Source organism: Taudactylus pleione, unplaced genomic scaffold (genome assembly GCF_031769625.1).
Source record: "Taudactylus pleione unplaced genomic scaffold, aTauple2 ptg000190l, whole genome shotgun sequence".
Taxonomy (NCBI): Eukaryota; Metazoa; Chordata; class Amphibia; order Anura; family Myobatrachidae; genus Taudactylus; species Taudactylus pleione.
Window position 1 is genome coordinate 7,427,542 of NW_028284592.1, and position 20,549 is coordinate 7,448,090.

At 42.1% G+C, this 20,549-nt stretch overlaps 2 protein-coding genes across 3 annotated transcripts in view; one reads left to right on the forward strand and one right to left on the reverse strand.

The window, feature by feature from the left end:
• Positions 1-13,094, forward strand: part of PGM5 (phosphoglucomutase 5) — a 202,063-nt gene extending 188,969 nt beyond the window's left edge. For both annotated transcript variants that reach the window (XM_088476607.1, XM_088476608.1), the window contains exon 11: positions 10,229-13,094. In XM_088476607.1, the coding sequence (XP_088332733.1) occupies positions 10,229-10,318 (90 nt within the window). In that variant the 3' untranslated portion in view covers positions 10,319-13,094. The remainder of the gene's footprint in view (positions 1-10,228) is intronic.
• Positions 13,095-16,701: 3,607 nt separating this feature from the next.
• TMEM252 (transmembrane protein 252) lies at positions 16,702-19,820 on the reverse strand. The gene is made up of 2 exons (XM_088476648.1): positions 19,540-19,820; positions 16,702-17,096 (listed from the first exon to the last, which is right to left on the reverse strand). The coding sequence occupies exons 1-2, from the start codon at positions 19,818-19,820 to the stop codon at positions 16,820-16,822; spliced, it is 558 nt and encodes a 185-aa protein (XP_088332774.1). The 3' UTR covers positions 16,702-16,819.
• Between the last annotated feature and the right edge of the window lie 729 nt (positions 19,821-20,549).

Consider the following 20,549-nt stretch of genomic DNA (forward strand, 5'->3'; position numbering starts at 1 on the left):
CGCGAGACTTGGTTCTATATAAGGGACTCGGCGCATTCCTTACTCTGCACACATGCTGTGCACTGCTCTGCAATAAGGTGGCTGTGTCCAGACTCCAGACTAGTGACTGCGCTGTTAAGTGACTGTAGGGGCACACTGCACGCTGATGTATGCTACGCTACTCTGCTAATTAAAGTGGCTGTAGCCTGTGTCCAGACTTACAACAAGTGGCTGTGCTGTTAAGTGACTGTGTATAAGGGGCACACTGCACGCTGATGTATGCTGTGCTATACTGCTGATTAGTGGCTGTAGCATGTGTCCGACTCCAGACTCACAAGTGGCTGTGCTGTTAAGTGACTGTGTATAGGGGGCACACTACACGGCATGCTGATGTATGCTGCGCTGCTCTGCTGATTAAAGTGGTTGTGTCCAGACTCACAAGTGGCTGTGTGTACAATGCATGTTGATGTATGCTGCGCTGTACTTATGCCCATCTGCTCCAGTGTAAAAAAAAGTAAAATATTTTTTTAAAATGTAAAAAAAAAATTAATAAAAGTTTACTGTGACTCCTTGGGCCGTAGCCCTCTTTGTATATAAGCACCATGACTCATTGGGCCGTAGCCCTCTGTGTATACAAGCACCGTGACTCTTTGGGCTGTAGCCCTCTGTGTATACAAGCAGTGTGACTCCTTGGGCCTTAGCCCTCTGTGTATACAAGTACCGTGACTCCTTGAACCTCCTTGGGCCTTAGCCCTCTGTGTATACAAAGCACTGTGACTCCTTGGGCCTTAGCCCTCTGTGTATACAAGCACCGTAACTCCGTAGGCCTTAGCCCTCTGTGTATACAACCACAGTGACTCCTTGGGCTGTACTCCTCTGTGTATACAAGCACTGTGACTCCTTGGGCCTTAGCCCTCTGTGTATACAAGCACCATGACTCCATGGGCCTTAGCCCTCTGTGTATACAAGCACCGTGACTCCTTGGGCCATAGCCCTCTGTGTATACAAGCACTGTGACTTCTTGAGCCATAGCTCTCCGTGTTTACAAGCACTGTGACTTCTTGGGCTGTACCCTTCTGTGTATACAAGCACTGTGACTCCTTGGGCCACAGCCCACTGTGTATACAAGTATTGTGACTCTGCTGGCTGTAACCACTGGATTGGTGGGAGGGCCCAAGGACAATTCCATCTTGCATTACCTTTCATTTCTGCCACTGCTGTGTGGCAATGTTTCATAGATGTGCTTAAACTGTGGTGTCTGTGCTGCTGCTCTGTCAGCCAGCTCAGTGCAGCCTTTGGCCAGTAATGGTAACCAGCCAGCTCAGTGCAGCCTTTGGCCAATAATGGTGAAAACAATATTGTGAGCTGTGAGGTGGTCCAAATTGACTGTAGATGACTGGAAATTAATGTTATTGAGGTTAATAATACTCAAAAAAAGCCCAAATTATGTGATTTTAACTTTTTTTGACAATTTTTGTAAAAAATACAAATCCAAAACCAGTCACTTTGGTTTGTCAAATCCAAATTCAGAACTGACTGAATCAGAGCCAAATCCAAATCTAGGAAAAATGGTCCGGCGCACATGCTTAATACATACAGATGCGTCATTGCTCATGTTGCCTCAATACGTCATGCAGCTCGATATGCCTGGCATGAGTGCCAGGTCCAGTGCTACTCTGCTAACATCGGGCATCTTTTTTTGCCGAAAATGCGTCAAAACCGAACTGCACATTTCTAGTTGTGACTAAACTTTAATTTTTACCACTTTGTGCCTAATAGGAAAGCAAGCATTTCTGTCTCTGTTTATAATCAGACCAATAGAGTAACTAAAACCTGAAACCCTGAAACTCCCAACACCCTAAAAGCACACAACAAACATACACAGTCTCCACATACATAAATTACACACACATGGAAAATAATGTGCACACATAAGAGCTTCGCAGGGACAAACGCAGGATTTTTACAATGGGGTTTACACACACACATATATACTGTGTATGTCTGTTACATACACACACCTAGATATACACACACAAACATGTCACACATACCTTACACACACACCTACTGTATGTCACACATACATTACACACACTTACCTTGCAGCAGCTGCTGGTTGTAGACCTGTGATGAGGATGGGACCTGGCAGGCTGGCACCATGTCATTAGGCCCCTCCCCCTACAGTGGCAAAAGCAGGATTGTTAGGGGGGTTCCAAATATATATATATATATATATATATATATATATAAAATATCTGGGTACCACCCCTTATAAGGGGAGGAGATCGGGTACTCAGACTGCGTAAATTAGAAAGTCGGTGGATATTTCGTCTTGGGACTTTAACTCCGCGTGGATTCAATCCAATGACTATGTTTTTGAGATAGTTTACAATGTTCTCTACACTGGCTGTGGGTCATCATATTAGTCCCCTTTTTTGGACTGTAGCTTTTTTTTTTTTAATATGTATTTTTTTTAATATGTGTTTCTATATTTGTATTGGTATTTTATTATGCATCATGGGCCCTTATTTATATCATGCCTTTGTATACCAGCTATGATTAGGATAATGTGTGCTTGCGCTTGTGATTAATATAGTTGGAGTCTATAAGATATAATGTATAATATTGTGCAAACTACCCTAATATGCATATCAATGGCGCTATGTTTAATATTTGATGTTTGCTTATTGAGTCATTGCCATGTTAATTGGCGGTGTCAGCGTTATACAAACCCTGAGTGTTAGATGTGTTGTCCTTCTGGTGCTTAGCAACGTGCCTGTACATAGCGCACTGGACGTGCAGATCATTTGGACATGTGTTCGCTGCACGTTTGTGATTGGTATCCGTGGGTTGCATAGCAACGCGCTGTAACACTGGGCATATAATATCGTCTATATTATCCTGGTATGCTCATCAGGGGTGCTATATTTAACGCTCACTTATTTGGCTGTTACTTTAATAGATAAGTCACTCTGACTTTATACTAGCTTTATGTGATAAATCAGTGGCTTTTCTGGTGCTTAGCAACGTGCCGGGACCCAGTGTATTATTGTAACGTATCCGTAGTGCATCCGTGATTAGCATTATGTGGTTGCATAGCAACGGGTTGTGACGCAGTGTGATGTCTGAGCCATGTGATAGGAAGTGTTTGTCACTTCCGTGATGTGCTGCATGTGGGATCAGGCGCGCTGCGGTAATGAGTATGGTATAAATTGGGGCCTGTGTGTTTAATACATGTTATGATGACATGGGTGATACACGTGTGTTGGTGATACTACCGGCTACTAAATACAGGTGATGATTATCTTGACAAAGGTCCTCCGGGATCGAAACGTCGATTAAGGCTATTCACCCATGTGAGATATGGAATAAAAGAAATTACTGGCTATTGGTGGGTGCCCTCTGTTCTTGTTACGTACAGGACTTCCTTGGATATATATATATATATATAAATATATATATGCATGTATATATACTGTATATGTGAGATACACCCCCATTTTTAGTTATGTGTATCTGTATTGTGCCCCATATGCAGTGCGCCCAGTAGTTTTGCCCCATATGCAGCTTCCCTTATGCCATGCCCCCTGTAGTTTTGACCCATATGCAGGTCCCCCTAAAGTAGTGCCCCTTATGCAGAGCCCCCTGTAGTTTTGACCCATATGCAGGTCCCCCTAAAGTAGTGTCCCATATGCAGAGTCCCCTAAAGTAGTGCCAATTATGCAGTCCCCATATGCAGTGCCCCCTGAAACAGTGGCCATTATGCAGTCCCCATATGCAGGGCCCCCTAAAACAGTGCCCATTATGCAGTCCCCATATACAGGTCCCCCTAAAGTAGTGTCCCATATGCAGAGTCCCCTAAAGTAGTGCCAATTATGCAGTCCCCATATGCAGTGCCCCCTAAAACAGTCCCCATATGCAGTGCCCCCTAAAACAGTGGCCATTATGCAGTCCCCATATACAGGGCCCCCTAAAGTAGTGTCCCATATGCAGAGTCCCCTAAAGTAGTGCCCGTTATGCAGTCCCCATATGCAGTGCCCCCTAAAACAGTGGCCATTATGCAGTCCCCATATGCAGGGCACCCTAAAGTAGTGCCCCTTATGCAGTCCCCATATGCAGGGCCCCCTAAACTAGTGCCCATTATGCAGGTCCCCCTAAAGCAGTGCCCATTATGCAGTCCCCATATGCAGGGCCCCCTAAAGTAGTGCCCATTATGCAGTCCCCATATCTAGGGACCCCTAAAGTTGTGTCCCATATGCAGGGCCCCCTAAAGTAGTGCCCATATGCAGGGCCCCCTAAAGTAGTGCCTATTATGCAGGGCCCCCTAAAGTAGTGTCCCATATGCAGGGCCCCCTAAAGCGGTGCCTCTGACAGGATCTGTCTAGATCCAGCAGGCTCCTCACATCGCGGGTGACGTCATGATGTCACCAGCGCAGTGCATCACTGGGAACTCTGGCATCTGAAGCGATCGGAGGCTTTTTTAGCCTCCGATTGCTTCAGATGCCAGTGTTTGCAGTGCAGGGAACCCGCATTATAAAGCAGAGGTCGGAGACAGAGCGCTGTCTCTGTCTCAAAATAAATGTTTGGGATCATCAGGGGGGGTTTCTGAGTACTCAGAGCCCCCCCCCCCCTCTGTGTACGCGGGTGCCCTAGCGACAAAATGCCGCGATTTGCAGGTCAATCAGGAGGTGGCAGAGCCATATGATGCGAATCAAATGGAATCACGTCATATTTTCTCCGCCTCCTCCCAATTGACCCGCGAATCACTGCATTTTGCCGCTAGGGGGCGATGCTTAAGAAGATGGTGCCTGCTCTCCAGTCTGTTAGGGGGGTTTCTGGGTACTCGGAAACCCCCTCTGCATGCACTAGTGCTTCCCTTTACCCAGTTATTTCTTCTATAATAAAACTTGAATGATCTATTTAGAAATGATCGACTGCATCAATACATTGTGGACTATCCCCAAAAGCAGTGTGCAGCTACGCAACTGACAGCACATAATATGTCCCTCTCAGCACCAAAATTTACCAGGACAAACAAAGGGCCTGATTCAGAGCCGGACGCTCTGACCAGAGCGCTCACTCTGAATCAGGGCCCTCCTCCATTAAAATGGAGCGTCCTCCTGGACGCTCGTATAGCTGTGGGTCACCACCCACAGCATATACGAGCGTCCAACAAGATGGTCGCGATGGTCTTGACCATCGTGACCATCGGACTTGCGAGGGAAACCCTGCGGTCGGGTTTCCCAGCCACAAGCCCTGGAGTGATTTGGGCTCTATCAGAGCCAAAATCACTCCCACTGACATCACTAGTGATGTCAGTGGGGCCGGCTTCAGACAGTAGGCGTCCCCATGGGAACGCCTCCGTCTGGCAGGCACGCCCCCAGCACGCCCACCAAAGGGGGCGTGCTGTCAATCAACATCGACAGCACGCCCCCTTTGGTGCGAGACCCGGAGCGATGAGAAGCACGTTGCTCGCCGGGTCTCGCGCATGCGCACGACGGAGCTCCCTCCGTCGTGCGCATGCGCAGTGGGGAACATCGACCCACTTGCGAGCGTACTGCCGCTCGCGAGTGGGTCTGAATAACCCCCAAAATACCCATGTCAAAGCTCAGTGTGGTAGTTAATTTAAAAGCCACAGAAAAGGCACATATTGTATATCTAGGTGGCCCTTTGGACTCATTCATATCTTTGTTTTGCTTTTCTGTGACGTGATATAGAAAAGTTAATAAATGAAGTATGTGACATGTGTTTAGACTTTAGAGTAGATAGCTCATTAGTATGTAGATAATGCATGTTTTCCAGGTGGTTAACCTTGCTTTATTTTCATTCTGGTGAGGTAAGAAAGCATAAAGACAACAGCACTTGTCCTGCTGAAGGAGGTGCTCATATCAGAATTAAATTTTTGCTTCCCTCTCAAATTGTTTCTGAAAAGTAAAAAGCATGTCCCACCACCCAGAATTAAACTTAACATATGCCTTAGGTTAATGATCAGTGTGGTGTTGCCTCACAGTCTCCCTGCTTAGATGCAGTGGTGGGCTGCAATACTGCCCAGGTAGTAGAGACCAAGGGGTCTATTTACGAAGCAGTGTTAGGAGACAGAGTGAAAAGTGATAAGAAAGTGATAAGGTGCCAGCCAATCATCTCCCAACTGTCATTTTTCAAACACAGCCTGTGAGATGACAGTTGGGAGCTGATTGGCTGGCACCTTATCACTTCCTTATCACTTTTCACTCTGTCTCCTAACACTGCTTAGTAAATAGACCCCCAAGAGTCACCCTCCTGTCCAGTGAGGGGCCGCATAATAACATGACCCCTGATATAGCGTTCTTAACTAGACGCATAGGGGTCTATTTACTAAGCAGTGTTAGGAGACAGAGTGAAAAGTGATAAGGTGCCAGCCAATCAGCTCCCACCTGTCAATACTTGCATGTATTCCCGCAGCGGTGCTGGCTCGCTGGCTATTATATTTAGCCCCATAAACAGACATTCTGTAATTACACTCTTACCTGAGAAATAAATATGGAAAGCTCTATTGTATTGTTGGCACGTGAAGTAAGTGTTCTTTCATTTCTGGTAGATGATAGAACTGGCAGGTGTGACTATATCTTGCACAGTTAGACCGGCTCACCTGAAATTGCATTTACCATTTTTATTGTACCTTTGACTAAGGTCAGAGCACATTATTGTCTTCATCTCCTGCACATCTGTGTGTCCCCAGGTTTCCATTGCGTGGGAAAGAACTATGTGTTGCCAAACATAATAGAATATTTACAGTAGCACAGAGTATTTGAGGAGAATAATGTGGTGACCTTGTGGGACTCAGTGACCTGCCCACTGTGATTATGTTTGTGATAACAGGGACAGGTACCGTGTCAGGATATGGAAGTGAAGGCAAACATGAAAACATGCACAAAGAGCTTAATAGCAGAAGGTGCGGGATCCCCAAGGAGCACAGATCTGTAACCATAGGCCTCTGACACTGATGCAGGGAATTTGTGGTGTCAAGCAATATGACCAAGGTTTATATACATACAATTTATGAATATGTAGTACATGGGAATAGGGTGTGGCTTACAGTACATTTCCTTTTCACATTGTACAAACAGAAGTATAGGTATAGGATTGTATAAAGGGGTGGGGTACATTATGATGACACTTGACAAGATAATGCCGAAGTCGGGATCTCGACACAGATTTAATGTTACTTTGAGCATTTTGACCATACGGGTCTTAGAACTTTAAACATGCGGGGGCAGGGCTGCAATGATGCTATTCAAGACAAACTGCATCATCAAGCAATTCGCGCTGCCTACTGTACTTCACTCTGGAAGTGGACAGCAACGAGCGGCAGCCAGCAAAATGTTGGAGGCTGGTTTACTCTTCCCAGAGTCCGGGAGAGACACCCAAAATTCAGATGTCTACCAGAGAGTACGGGAGAGTAGTAAGTAGGGTTTACGAAAGAGTAGTAAGTAGGGTTCATTAGATGATAATTGATATTTAGGGGCTTTTTTATTATGAAGTGGTGCTAACAATGTGTTTTTTTTAATTATCACCATAGTGATAGAAAAAACTGTTATTGTCACAATTTATCAATGAAATCTTGCTGAGGCAGCTGAGTGATTCTGGCCTGGTGCAGAAAGGATTACCCTACCTCCTCACTGGGGCAGTCTCTGACAATGTGTCTAGCTCACATATGCACAGTGGAACTAAGGGCCTGATTCAGACCCGCTCGCAAGTGGGTCGATGGCCGGGCAGTGCGCACATGCCGCGTGCGCAAGCCCCGGAGCAACAGATACATTTTCTCACTCCGGGACGCCTGTCGATGTTGATCTGGAAGCTCACTGGGGCTTGCGGGAGACGAGACCCTACCACAAGGGTCTCGTCGCAAGCCTGATGGCCTGATTCAGATCCGCTCGCAAGCGGGTCGACGGCCGTGCAGTGCGCACGCGCCGCGTGCGCAAGCCCCGGAGCAAGAGAGAACTTTTCTCACTCCGAGGCTCGCTACAAATGCGTCGTCAGTCGATGTTGATCGACCGCTCGCCCCGTTTTGTAGGCGGGGAGGGGGGGTGGCTGGCCAAATGGAGGCGTTCCCGAAGGAACGCCTGCCGTTTGGGGGCGGCCCTACTGACATCACTAGTGATGTCAGTAGTGAGCTTCCGGCTCTATTAGAGCCAGAAGCTCACTGGGGCTTGCTGCAGATGAGACCCTACCACAAGGGTCTCGTCGCAAGCCCGATGGTCGCGACAATCACCTGGCCGCTCGCAAAAGCTGTGGGTGACAGCGAGTGGCCAGAAGTGAGTGGGTCTGAATCAGAGCCTAAATCCCACACATGGTAAGAAAAAAATAAATAAAACAATTTGAAAAAGATTTTAAATATTTTCTAAAAATATAAGAAAATATTGAGAGACTGTGTACCATCAGAAAAAAATGCTGTATTTCAATATTGAAGCATTTTTTTTCTTCTGTTATCACTATCTTAAGATGGCAATAACATAACTTGTATCGTGGAATTACATGTACTGCCGTGATTCTTGTTAAAACAGAGGCCCTGATTCAGAGCCGGACGCTCTGACAGAGCTCTAGCTCTGAATCAGGGCGTCTTTTTTTTTTTTTTATGGAGCGGCCTCCTGGCCTCTCGCATTGCTGTGGGTTACCACCCACAGCTAATGCGAGCGGCCAGGTTGATGGTCGCGATGGTCAAGTGGCCGCAAGCCCCAGAGAGCTTTTAGCTCAAACAGAGCCGAAAGCTCTGCCACTGACATCACTTGCGATGTCAGTGGGGCCACCCCCAAACGGTAGGCGTTCTCATGGGAACTCCTCCGTCTGGGCAGCCACCCCCCGGCCCGCCCACCAAAGGGGGCGTACTGTCACTCAACATCGACAGCACACCCCCTTTGGTGCGAGACCCGGAGCAACGCATTTCCCGTCGCTATCCGGGTCTCGCACCATCGACCCAGTTGTGAGCGCTCAGCGCTTGCGACCAGGTCTGAATCAGGCCCTGGCTTCCATATGCAAAGCATGGGAAGTTACCGCAGGAGAAAGCTGATGATTATTATCTCCAGCTAGAAGTTATAAAAAAAAAATCTGCAGCCCTTTGATAAGTATGCCCCATAGTTATTATAGTAAGAGCCTTGTGATTTATAAGTAAACATTAATCATTTTGTATGTCCAGTGTATTGTATACAATGCTAGTTAATCAGTTATGTAATCTACAGTATTCCATATGCGTGGTTGCCAGCTGTAGTTTCAGGAAATAGCCCCAAACTGGTTCCAAACTATCCAAACTGCACTCAAACAAGTTGAGTGGTTACTGATGTCTCTCCTCTATGAATGTCCCATCTGCCTGAGTTTTTCATAGCTACTGTAGCGCATGTACAGCCAAGGGCGTAGCTAGACTGAAGGGGGCCCCGTAGCAAAATTTCCATTGCCCCCCCCCCCTCGTGTGCCGTGCACCACTCAGAGCGGTGGACGCTCAACTCCTGACCCCCGTGGGCGGCTTTTTAATTCTTAGCAGTTACCTGCTGCAGGGCAGCACATATGCAGTCCAGGCTGCCTCCGTCTCTCCTCACTAACGTCATGGTAGACCAAAGGTAGGCAACTTGTGGCACTCCAGCTGCTGTGGCTGTGTAACTACATATCCCAGCATGTCTTGCCACAGTTTTGATGTTATGGCATGTTAAATGGCAGGGCATGCTGGAATGTGCAGTTCCACAGCAGCTGGAGTGCCAGAGATTGCCTTCCCTTAGTATAAACCAAGTGGTAAGAGTTCCACATGCGGTCCTTCAAGTGTATCCATGGTATAGAAACATTTACATTACTTTTACATATAGCAACTTGCATTTTAAATTTAGTAGTCATTCAAAAGCATTCTGATTATGGATTCACTTTTAAATAGCAACATTCTTTTGTTAGCGCCCTCCCATGTAGCACTTAGGTCTTTTCACTTCTTCAGCCTGGGCTTGTGCCAGAGTCCATTCTACAGTAGACAGTTAAGAATCAATTATTTTTACTAACAGAAGGCTATTGGGAGTCATACTTATTTGTTAAGCATGTGTGTTATTTTTATTAAAGTAAAGTTGAGCAAAAAAATACTAAATAAAGTATTTTACTTTGAATACAATTTGCATTGTGAATCTATGTGGTTTTAATATTATGGGTCTTTTTATTTGAATTGGAATTAGAGGGGCTGTAGATGGTATGTACCTAGGTAATGCAAATTGTTCATGCCACTCTCCTCTTTCCATAGGCAGTGCTGGGCCCTCTCGTAGCCATCGCTTTGAAGCTTTCACAGATCCATGAGAGGACTGGACGTAAAGGACCCACTGTAATCACCTGAACACACCCTTCTGAAATCACTATGGGCCAAAGAGTGTATGAAAGAAAGAGATTATTATATCTTCAAAATATCAATGCCTTTATGTTTGCTGGATATGCTTTTATCTCAGAAGAAATTATACATTTTCTGATTCTACTGAAAAAGACAAAACAAATCAAGTTTGTCAGACATTAGATATTATTTAGTCACATGTCCAATGTATTACGTTACGTAACATGAGCACAAAGCTAAGGTTACCTGGGATGGGGCAAGTGCATGTAACCCATCTTTTATTCATTTTTTATAGTCACATTTTATCACCTTCATACAACTTTGTAACATTGTGAGTTTAAATAAACAAAAAAGATATGTATCTTGTGAGTGGCTGAAAATAAGCACACATTACAAATATGAATATTAATGTATTTAATATTTATACCACTGACATAAATCACAATGTTTAAGCTGTTATTAATGAAATCATTTGTTTGAGATAAAGTGCATCTAATGGTGCATACACACGGTCAGATATGTCAGATGAAGGATTTAACAATTTTTACCAACGATTTGAACGATTGAACGATTTCAGACTGTATTAAAATGAATGAAATCGACCAAATCTGACTGCAAACACATCAGATGTCAGATATCGTTATCTGACCAGCGGGAACGCGGATCGATCATCGTTACAGGCTCACATGTCAGATTTTCTGTCAGATATGAACGATTTGTAAAATCGGTATCGTTCAAATCTGACAGCTAAATCTAAAGAAACACTTTAAAACTTCATGCAAGAGGCATTTATTCACACATGTAAAATAGTAGTAAGCACTGATACTGCCACAGGCTACATCCTCTGCAGAATTTGGAATCTGTCTGGTTTGAGCAAAAGTGATAAAACCCCTACGATTCTACTAGTTGGGAGAGGGAGTATACATATACATACATGATGGGAAAATTTTAAATCACAAACACATGTAGGTCTGAGAGAGATATTGCATCACTAAATTAGAAAGTTTTACCAGCAATAAACATAGCAAACACAATAAAGTAAGAGCTATGTTTTTTAGAGCTATGCAAACATTTGTGTCATCCATACATACAGTACTAGTAGTATACTCCTGTAACATTGCTTTTTTTGTTCATTCCCTCACCTATTGCCTATACATTGCTACAGTATGTATTTTTTCCGTTTTCACACTGTATTGTGTTTAAAAAAAATACTTGCATGCATCAAATTAGTTGCAAGTAACATGAGTTTTATTTGAAACAATTTTATTTCTTTACGTAATTGTGCTTAGTACAGAGAACAACATATCACTGCCATAGCTGTCTCACTATATAGGCTGTACATGTCCACTCGGCTTGCTTTGTACCATTTTCAGAACCTATGTACATGAATACATACAGAAAGTCCCCATTGCCATTACTCAAAGCTGTTGTATTGTGAGAACATTGCAACACGCAAATAAGGTATAGATTCATGGTTTGGGAGTATTATAGAGACCAAAACAATGGTTCTCTGCATGAGCAAAACTGCTAGCAGTATCAGTAACATCTCTGTAGACAAGGAAGACCCGAATTAGGAAAATGACATAAATTGATGAATACATTTTTACATCAGACATATACAAAAGGAAAATAAGAAATGTATTAGTGTGCCTTTCAGTCTCCTCATAGGACAAATAATTATGTTCATATATATATTAACTGCAGAAAATACGGAAAGCCATTTGAAAAAATCTCATGCTGTCTTGTTCCTTTGTTATAATGCACAGTCATGTTTGCATGGACATAGGCTATTTGCATTGCAGCATGTGCACCTCACAGGCCCAGCAACCCTACAAAAATATTTACAATTGTTCAAAATGCTACACTGATATATTTAAAAATGCACCTTATGTTGTATGTGCAAATATGATTTACTTTCATCCAAGAAGTTTTTTTATTTGATGCAGAAGTCTTTATTGTGACGGTAATACAGCTACAATAAAAAACATATGACATCTTTGCAGAGGCGGATCTACTGTGAAACTAATGAAGCTTAAGCTTCAAGGCCCCTAACCCCAGAGGGGCCCTGAAGCAATTTTTTTAATGAGTGAATTTTTCAACAAAATCAGTGAAGTTTTTTAAGTGTGTGTTATTAAAATAAGGTTCCTTTAGTGATAGAATCATAAGCCAATGGGTTGAAGTACTTAATATTGACCTTAGATTATGCTCTAAAGTAGTGCATGTAGGGGGGTTTCTGAGTACCCAGAAACCCCCCTGATCAGTATCGGCTGGAATACACTCTATCTACAGCTCCGACCAGAGGAGCATATACATATACGAGCCGGTCGGGTGCAGAATAGAGAGCTGCTGTCAGTGTCACTGCTGAGTGCAGTACTGCTAGGTGCCACTAGATGCTCCCATTTCCATTTGTGCTGTCCCATCTGCCAGAAGTTGGCCCTGCAGTGTTGACCACAAACTGAAAGCTGAACTGACTTATGGATGGCATGCAGCTCAGAGGTGGGAGAATGCAGCATGAGGGAGAGACCTGGCTCAAGGGGATTCCAGAGATCCCGCTCAGGAGGATCAATATCTGGGTTCCTACAGAGGAAGTGAATAAGTTTTGGTTTTGTATGTGATCTATCTACAGTCACTCTCTCTCTCTTGGGGGTTGCTACATCTATCCATCTACAGTGTCTCACTCTCTGGAGGGTTTCTACATCTATCTATCTACAATCTCTCACTCTCTGGGTTTTTTTACATCTATCTGTCTATCTACAGTGTCTCACTTCCTGGGGGGGGTTCTACATCTATCTATCTACAGTGTCTCACTCTCTGGGGGGTTTCTACATCTATCTATCTACAGTCTCTGGGAAATTTCTACATCTGTCTATAGTGTCTCACTCTCTGGGGGGAGTCTCTACATCTATCTACAGTCTCTCACTCTTTGGGGGGTTTCTACATCTCCGCCATTTGGGCTTCAAGGTCCTTGCAAGGCGGGCAAGGACCTTTGGACCTTGTTGGATGTTGCCCTATAGTTGCTGGTTGCAAAGGGGCCCCAATAACAGTTCAAGCTTCAGGGCCCCAAAAATGTAGATCCGCCACTGCCTCTTTGTATACAAACCTTAATCCACTGGTAAATATTTAAGACTCTATGCACTATCATATGTAAGAATTGTTTCTTACATATAATACAGTTCTGCTCCGAGGATGAGCAGAGCTGACCTCCATACTTTCTGAGATGGTGGAGAATTTTAGCACACAAAGAAAAGGAGAGAAAGGTGCACATGCCGTATGGTAATAATCTGATTAAAATGTGAGTGCGCAATGGCTCCACCCTGACTCCTGGGGTATGGCATGCAGAATTAAAGAGAGGAGGAGTTACAATGCCACTCCTCCATATTTACTTTAGTACATAGATCCTTTAGATTTCTAAAGTGGTTTCACTGTTTAACTGATTGGCTTAATACACACATAATTTGGATTTGCAAATGATAGACATCTTATTTTTATCAAATATTTTGGCATTTCTGAAGCAAAGATGGATTTTTAACAATGCAGTCTGGGAATACAACATTGTGTTTGAAGAATTTAATTTTGTATGTTACTGAGTCTTTTGGAATCGAATCATGTACTCAGTAATAAGTGGGAGTACTAGTGTTACATGCAACACAGGGTCAGCTGGCTCACTTACAAGTTTCACAAGGTTTTTCATATTTTTTACTCTCCACTAAACTACATGCATGCATTTTGTTTGGTTATATGTTTGCTTCACTAGGGGAATTATTAGATGGATTTAATGCTTCAAGGTTATGCTTTATAACAACCATTCAGCCTGCAGTTAATGTAATGTAGAATATTACTGTTTCAGTGCATCTTTAAACTGTGATATTGTGTCAATAAAATAGAATATAAGTTTTTTTTGTCTTATTTTATCTTTATAAATTGTAATTTCTCTATACTAAAGTCATGTTAAGGGGAAACTCACTGGAATGTACAGTGCTCTTCAAACTAGCTAATAACACCTATACTTTGTAGAAACATAGATTGCATAGTGCAAAATCAAAGAACCATTAATATTAAATAATACAAAAATAATATTAAATAATAATTTCCTGGGGCATTTAATTAAGGGCAGGTACACCTAAACCAGTCACTCATAGCAGCATATTAAACCCATACTATAATGTGACCACAAGACTTGATCATACAGTGCCAAGAGAAAAAACATTCCCCCATCCAAGAGATTACCGGTTCCGCACTGAAAAGTTGGCTGCGGAGGTCACAGAAATGAAAAGACTGGGATCTCTGGAGTGTCTTCTCAGTGGTCAAACTATAATCCTACTACCTATATATGTATAGAACAGTGAATAAGACGCAACACATTTTTAAAATAACAGTTGAATTAAAATAAAGAGTCAACTAAAGCCCCAGTCACCACTTTAATATAATAAAATATCATTTTATACCCCCCTCCGTCCTTCCCATAGAGGTCCTGCGCTGACAGCCTGGGAATGCTTTATACACTGTACACATGTTGTACCTTGCCAAAACAGATTTCAGCTTTGTCAGATTCAAAGTATGCAGTTTGATGTGCCTTATTAAATTAGATAAATTACTGATTTATCTCACAAGTAATGTAAGAATCTGCAGACATCTCTTGTGTTACGTATTATCTGCTTCTGGCAGGGGTGAAACACAGAATCTCCTGACCCGTACCAAAATTTGTGGAAAAGCATAGCGATACCACTTTAGCTTCCCTGAAGAAAACCTCCTCTAAGTAAGTGCGGGGTTTCACTGCGCATCCTAAGAAGAATCCACCGAGAGCAGAGCAGGAGCCCCCTCAACTCCGTTCCCTATAACAGCAGCACCCCCTTCAGAGATGGTAGTTCTACCACTGTATCTGGTTCTACAATAAAGAAAGCACTAAATTGTATTGATTGCTTTGTTGGTTGATTACCAGAGAATAAGACATTATTCTCCAAAAGTATCTTATGCCACCTACAGTATTTCAAACTCGCTAAGGAAAACTTTGGTGGTTCAAAAGGCTGTTGGTCAGGGTGATGCGTAATCATTGAGGAAGCAATATAATCTAGGGCCAGATTACGGTTTGTTGGGGTCCAGGGCAATTAACTTGTGGGGGCACCTACCAATAAAATTGCCAATATGATATCATGATGGAGATGTTATTAAAAAGTATAATGTATAAATACTCCCAGCATCACAAGTGTATTAAACACACTGTAGTGCCCCCAGTTGTTATTTTTCCCACACAGAAAGCTCAGCTCATATATGCCACAGTGCCCCTCATGCTGGTTATATTGCTGTGTTTGGGGGGTCCTGGGTGATCGCCATGGTTGCCCTGTTGTTAATCTGGCTCTGGGTACACGATGTAGTTGATATCCTAGTTGTTGGGATGTCGGTGCTCAGAATGCCGGTGCCGGAATCCACACACCAGTCAGAATCCCGGTGCCAGCATCCCAACCGCCAGGCATCCCAATGGTAAGTATTGAGGTTAGGGGGTGATTTAGGGGTTAGGGTTATATACAAAAATAAATATATGTATATATATATATTAAATAAAAAATGCATGATCAAAATTGTAATTAAATATTTATTTTAACAAACATATTGAAGTAATAATAAAAAGAGACAAATACTACATACTGTACATATCAGCTATTACAAAGAAAAAAGCCATACCCTTAACACAAAGCATACATAGCAGACAAATTAGGTGAACATAAGGTGCAGACTTCTATCAATAACACTTTTATATATTGTAAGGCATAAAAGCTGTAATTCATTGTACATCTCTCACATCGCCATTTCATTGAGGTTTCAAGTAAATTGTCATGATTTAATACTGGGCCAAGACTACAAACCCCAATCAGTTGCCCTAATACTTTGACATGAAAGTATCCACTTCTTAATAGATGACTGTTGTATGACCCTTTATTTGTATGTTGCAGATGTCTTGACATCTGGTGATTGATAATACATTGAAACGTGCTACATCTGACCTGAGTAAGACCTGAGTAAGACGCATTACTGTAGCAGCATTAGGTGCTTCTCTAAATTACGTAGTCATTTAGGGAAGCCATCTTCTGCACTTCTAATTGGGTCCAGTACACCCGATGGGACGGCTGATCTCTGGCTTAGCTACATCTTTGTAATGCTACCAGCAGTGTTACAAAAATGTACAAGGTTGCATAGGACCAACAACAAAAAGATGGTCCATCCATGTCCTTATATGTACACCTGCTACTATTACCGAGCTGCACTCAGAAAGACCTGTATACATCTGGAAACCCAAATGGTGCACATGTGTAAATGTTGCAGATCAATTCTATAAAGCGTAAACAATCTGCTTAGCAGGTCATAGACCTCATACACAGGCACAGTGTTCTCCCCTTTTAATGCCACTCTGCAGACTCTTGCTGTAGCTCACGGTATGGGTGGTGAGATTCACATATTGACCTGTATAATTACACGTGCCTCAGATCCTTATCTGTCATAAATGATATTTATACATCAGTCATTTGTCTCCAGATGAGAGATATTGTCATTCTCTTGCTGCCCTTCCAAGATGGCTGCTGAGTCAGAGGTGGCTGCGCGTATTGACAACTCATATGAAGGTGGGGGATCCTCACACAAATAGGTTTCATCCACAACATCCATGACGTTCTCAGAGTACAGTGGAGGGGGTATGTTGAAGCTCTCTTCGCCCACAGTGATTTGGCAGCTTGTGTTTAATTGCAGAGAGATATCACGAATTACAGTTTCATAAGATGGAGGGTAGTATTCTGGCCTGAAGATACAACACAAAAGGTAATATAGTTATAAAGGCTCAAGTAAAAATATTCAATAAAAGAAACAAATGTATAACAATAAACAGTGTACAACATTCAAAGATTGTAAATTGACACTTATTGGAGGCTCTAGCCGTTGTAACATTGCTAAAGTGTATTAACTATTGTTTGTTCATTTTTTAAAATTTATTATTTTTATTACCTACAATCATTTTTTTTAATTTTTATCAAGTATTCTTGAATGACATGTTTTCAGGATATCCTTAAATACATACAAGTAAAATAATGAAATTGTCTTTCATCCATGCACTCAACTGAGTAAATTGTGAGAGCATGACATGTTGGGGATGCTTAAGAAAAGTGTTGAAAACTGATTTAACCCTTAGGGCCATATTCATTTAGGTGCGAAAAGTCGAGTTTGGCGAAAACAATTCGCCGGTGCAAACATTTTGCGCATATGAGTGTAATGTGCAATCCAATTGCCGGAGTGTTCACAGAAACCGGTAAAAAGTTTTCACCATCTCAGAGCAGGTGATATGTGCAAAATTTCTATTTTTGACTAAAAATGTGGGGCCTTTTGACACCCCCCACCTAATGACTAATTAGGTAAAAAATTTCATTTATGGGGTGAAAATGTAAAATGTGTTGGGAAATGGGTTTAAAGTACTGGGTCAGGTATTTTGGGGGGCTGTATGGATAGGACAGGTGTTTTTAGGATGGCAGGTGGCTGTATTTTTAAAACTGAATTTTACAGACACAAAAATATACTAGCACCCATTTTAATGTACCCCAAATTTAACTACAGCAATTATTTTTTCCAAAAGAAATTGCTTTGTATAATTTTTCCACACTTATGTAAATAACAGCCATTTGACTCAATTTAAGAACCCAAAATACTTTTATTAGGGCTATTAGTACACTTCTATATTGATATCCAGTGTAATTTTCCCAAAATGTGCTTAACTTTTCGGTAGTTTCACCATGCGCAATTATTTTGCAATTGGTTAGCGCGAAAAGCGAAGCGAGCATTGAGAAAGTATGAAAAAAGACTGCATCAAAACTGGCGAATGTGTTAACTTTGCCATGTGAACGCTTTTCGCCAAATGTGACTTTTCACACCTAATTGAATTCGAGTTGGATTTACAAAGGAGGGGCTTTTCAAAGCTGCCTAATTAATAGTGACTTTGACTGATTTTTCAGAGAAAAAAGGGTTATCAGGGATAATTGTTTACCCCCCTATTCCTCATTCATAGTCCTAAAGACTGGATGTCATGAAACCTTGTTCTGTTAGAAAATCTTAAGTAATGACATCTGTAGATGCATGCATTATATTCATGATTCAGACTGCAATTGTAGTTCATCAAGTATTTCATATTGACCCAGCATTTACATGCCACCATGTTGGATAGGTGTGAGGAAGACCGGCTGGTAATGTCATGCTAATCACTGTAACCTGATTTGCGCCTGAACAACAGTAATTAGGATTATTTATGGTGATGTTGTTCCAGCCAATCAGAGGCACATCCACTAGACGATCCACTAGTCCAATCTCTAAACGATTTTCCCTTGAAATTTTATCTTTCAGTCTGAACGATTTGCAAACGATTTTTAAACGATTGAACAATAACATCGTTATCGTTCAATCTCCTGCTAAAATCGTGTAGTGGATGCCCCCCTTTACATTCTAAACTGCACTTCAAACATGACAGAAGCACTCCAATGGCAGAAAGACAAATAATATGGTCATTTGCTACCCACAGTCCTTTGCATTTATTTCTTTTTCTGGGAAATAGCTTTTTTTACAATTTGCTTCCAATGAATGCATGAGGGCAAAATATTTTAAGATTAAAACATTACATACTTTTTCTCCTTTTTTCATTTTACTGTATATCGAGACTTGTAAGTGACCAGCAAACAAATGGTCCTAGGCCAGTATTTCCCAACAGTGCATATTTTCATAAACTGAAGTACAGGTGTATTCATTACTGATGGACACATATTAAAAGATCTACATGTGGTTCTAATTATTTCACTTGTGTTTCAGTGTGAAAACTTGGAAAACATGCACTGTTAAGATGGGTACACTCTTTATGATGATGCAACCCAGCAATGCGGCAATGAGATGTAATGATACATTGCACGCGCTGTACACACTGCATGATCCACCGTACGATGGGGCAATTTATTGTTACATGCTGCATGTAACTACACCTGTTTGTTCATTAAATCGTCTCACTGGACGTGCAGCAGAGCAGATGGGTTGATTCAATGAACAATAGGCGGGATTGACACTATATAATGTTCAGATCAGCATCGGGACGATATGTCGCATGCTGTGTACCCAGCTTAAGTATCCTGAGCAGTGGAGTAGAGAAAAACTATTCTAAGCTACAGTGACACAGAAAATTCAATCACAGTATAATTGCAGTCTGAGTAACATACCTGTCTATTGTCTCAATTTGTACTTGTTGTTGGCTATGAATTCGCCTGATCACGTTATTGAACAGACTTTTGTGATTAGCCTCATGATATGTGTTCCAAAAAATTCCAACCAGGAGAAGAACAAATCCTAAGGGCATTAGCGTGTACGCCACAATGGTCTGACTTTGAGATTTGTTAGAGTAGCTTGAAGATACGTAGAAGGCTCCCAGGCACACCAGGAAGAAACCAATGACTAGGAATGAGAACCGGAACACTGTATACATGCTCTTCTTCATCTGCATGATTGGAAGCTGGGAGTGTCGGATGAGACCAACTACACACTACAGATCACTGACATCCAGCAGTTTTATATGTTGCGGTGAGAACTGCCCTTTGGATAATAATTGATAGGAGTCATAGAAATGACACTCATTAACCATCTACAGGTAGTATTAGATGTAATATCCACTTCAGTTAGCTTTTAAAAAGCTTTTGAATAGCTAACAGAGACAAATTCACAAGTTATATTTAAATCTTACACAACTGCTTGTTATGAATGCAGCACCGTTTCCTGTATGTGTGCATACTATTCATTCTTAGTAGGGGTGTTTTGCAAAGGAGCATTCAATACATTTTTCATAGAAATGCAATTATATATGTAATGCAAATAACTTTTTAATCCAATGGTTCTTGCATGTACTTATTATTAGTGTAATGTTTTCAGGAATACATTATCCTTTATTCACAAAATATAGGAACAAAGCAGTATTTAATCATTGCACTTCTTGAAACCAAATTGAAACAACTATAAAGGTGAAATTATATGGTCACCATTACAGCGGATTTGAATAATTTTTTGCTTTGTACATCTATAAAGAAAATATAAACCTTACAGTCAGGGCCGGTTCTAGACATTGCGGAGCTCAGGGCGAAAGTTCCCAGTGGCGCCACCCCCCCACAAAAAATGTTTTAGATAGTGTTCCTCTGTGCACGTGCTTATGGAAAGGGGGCTTGTCCTTGCGGAACACCCC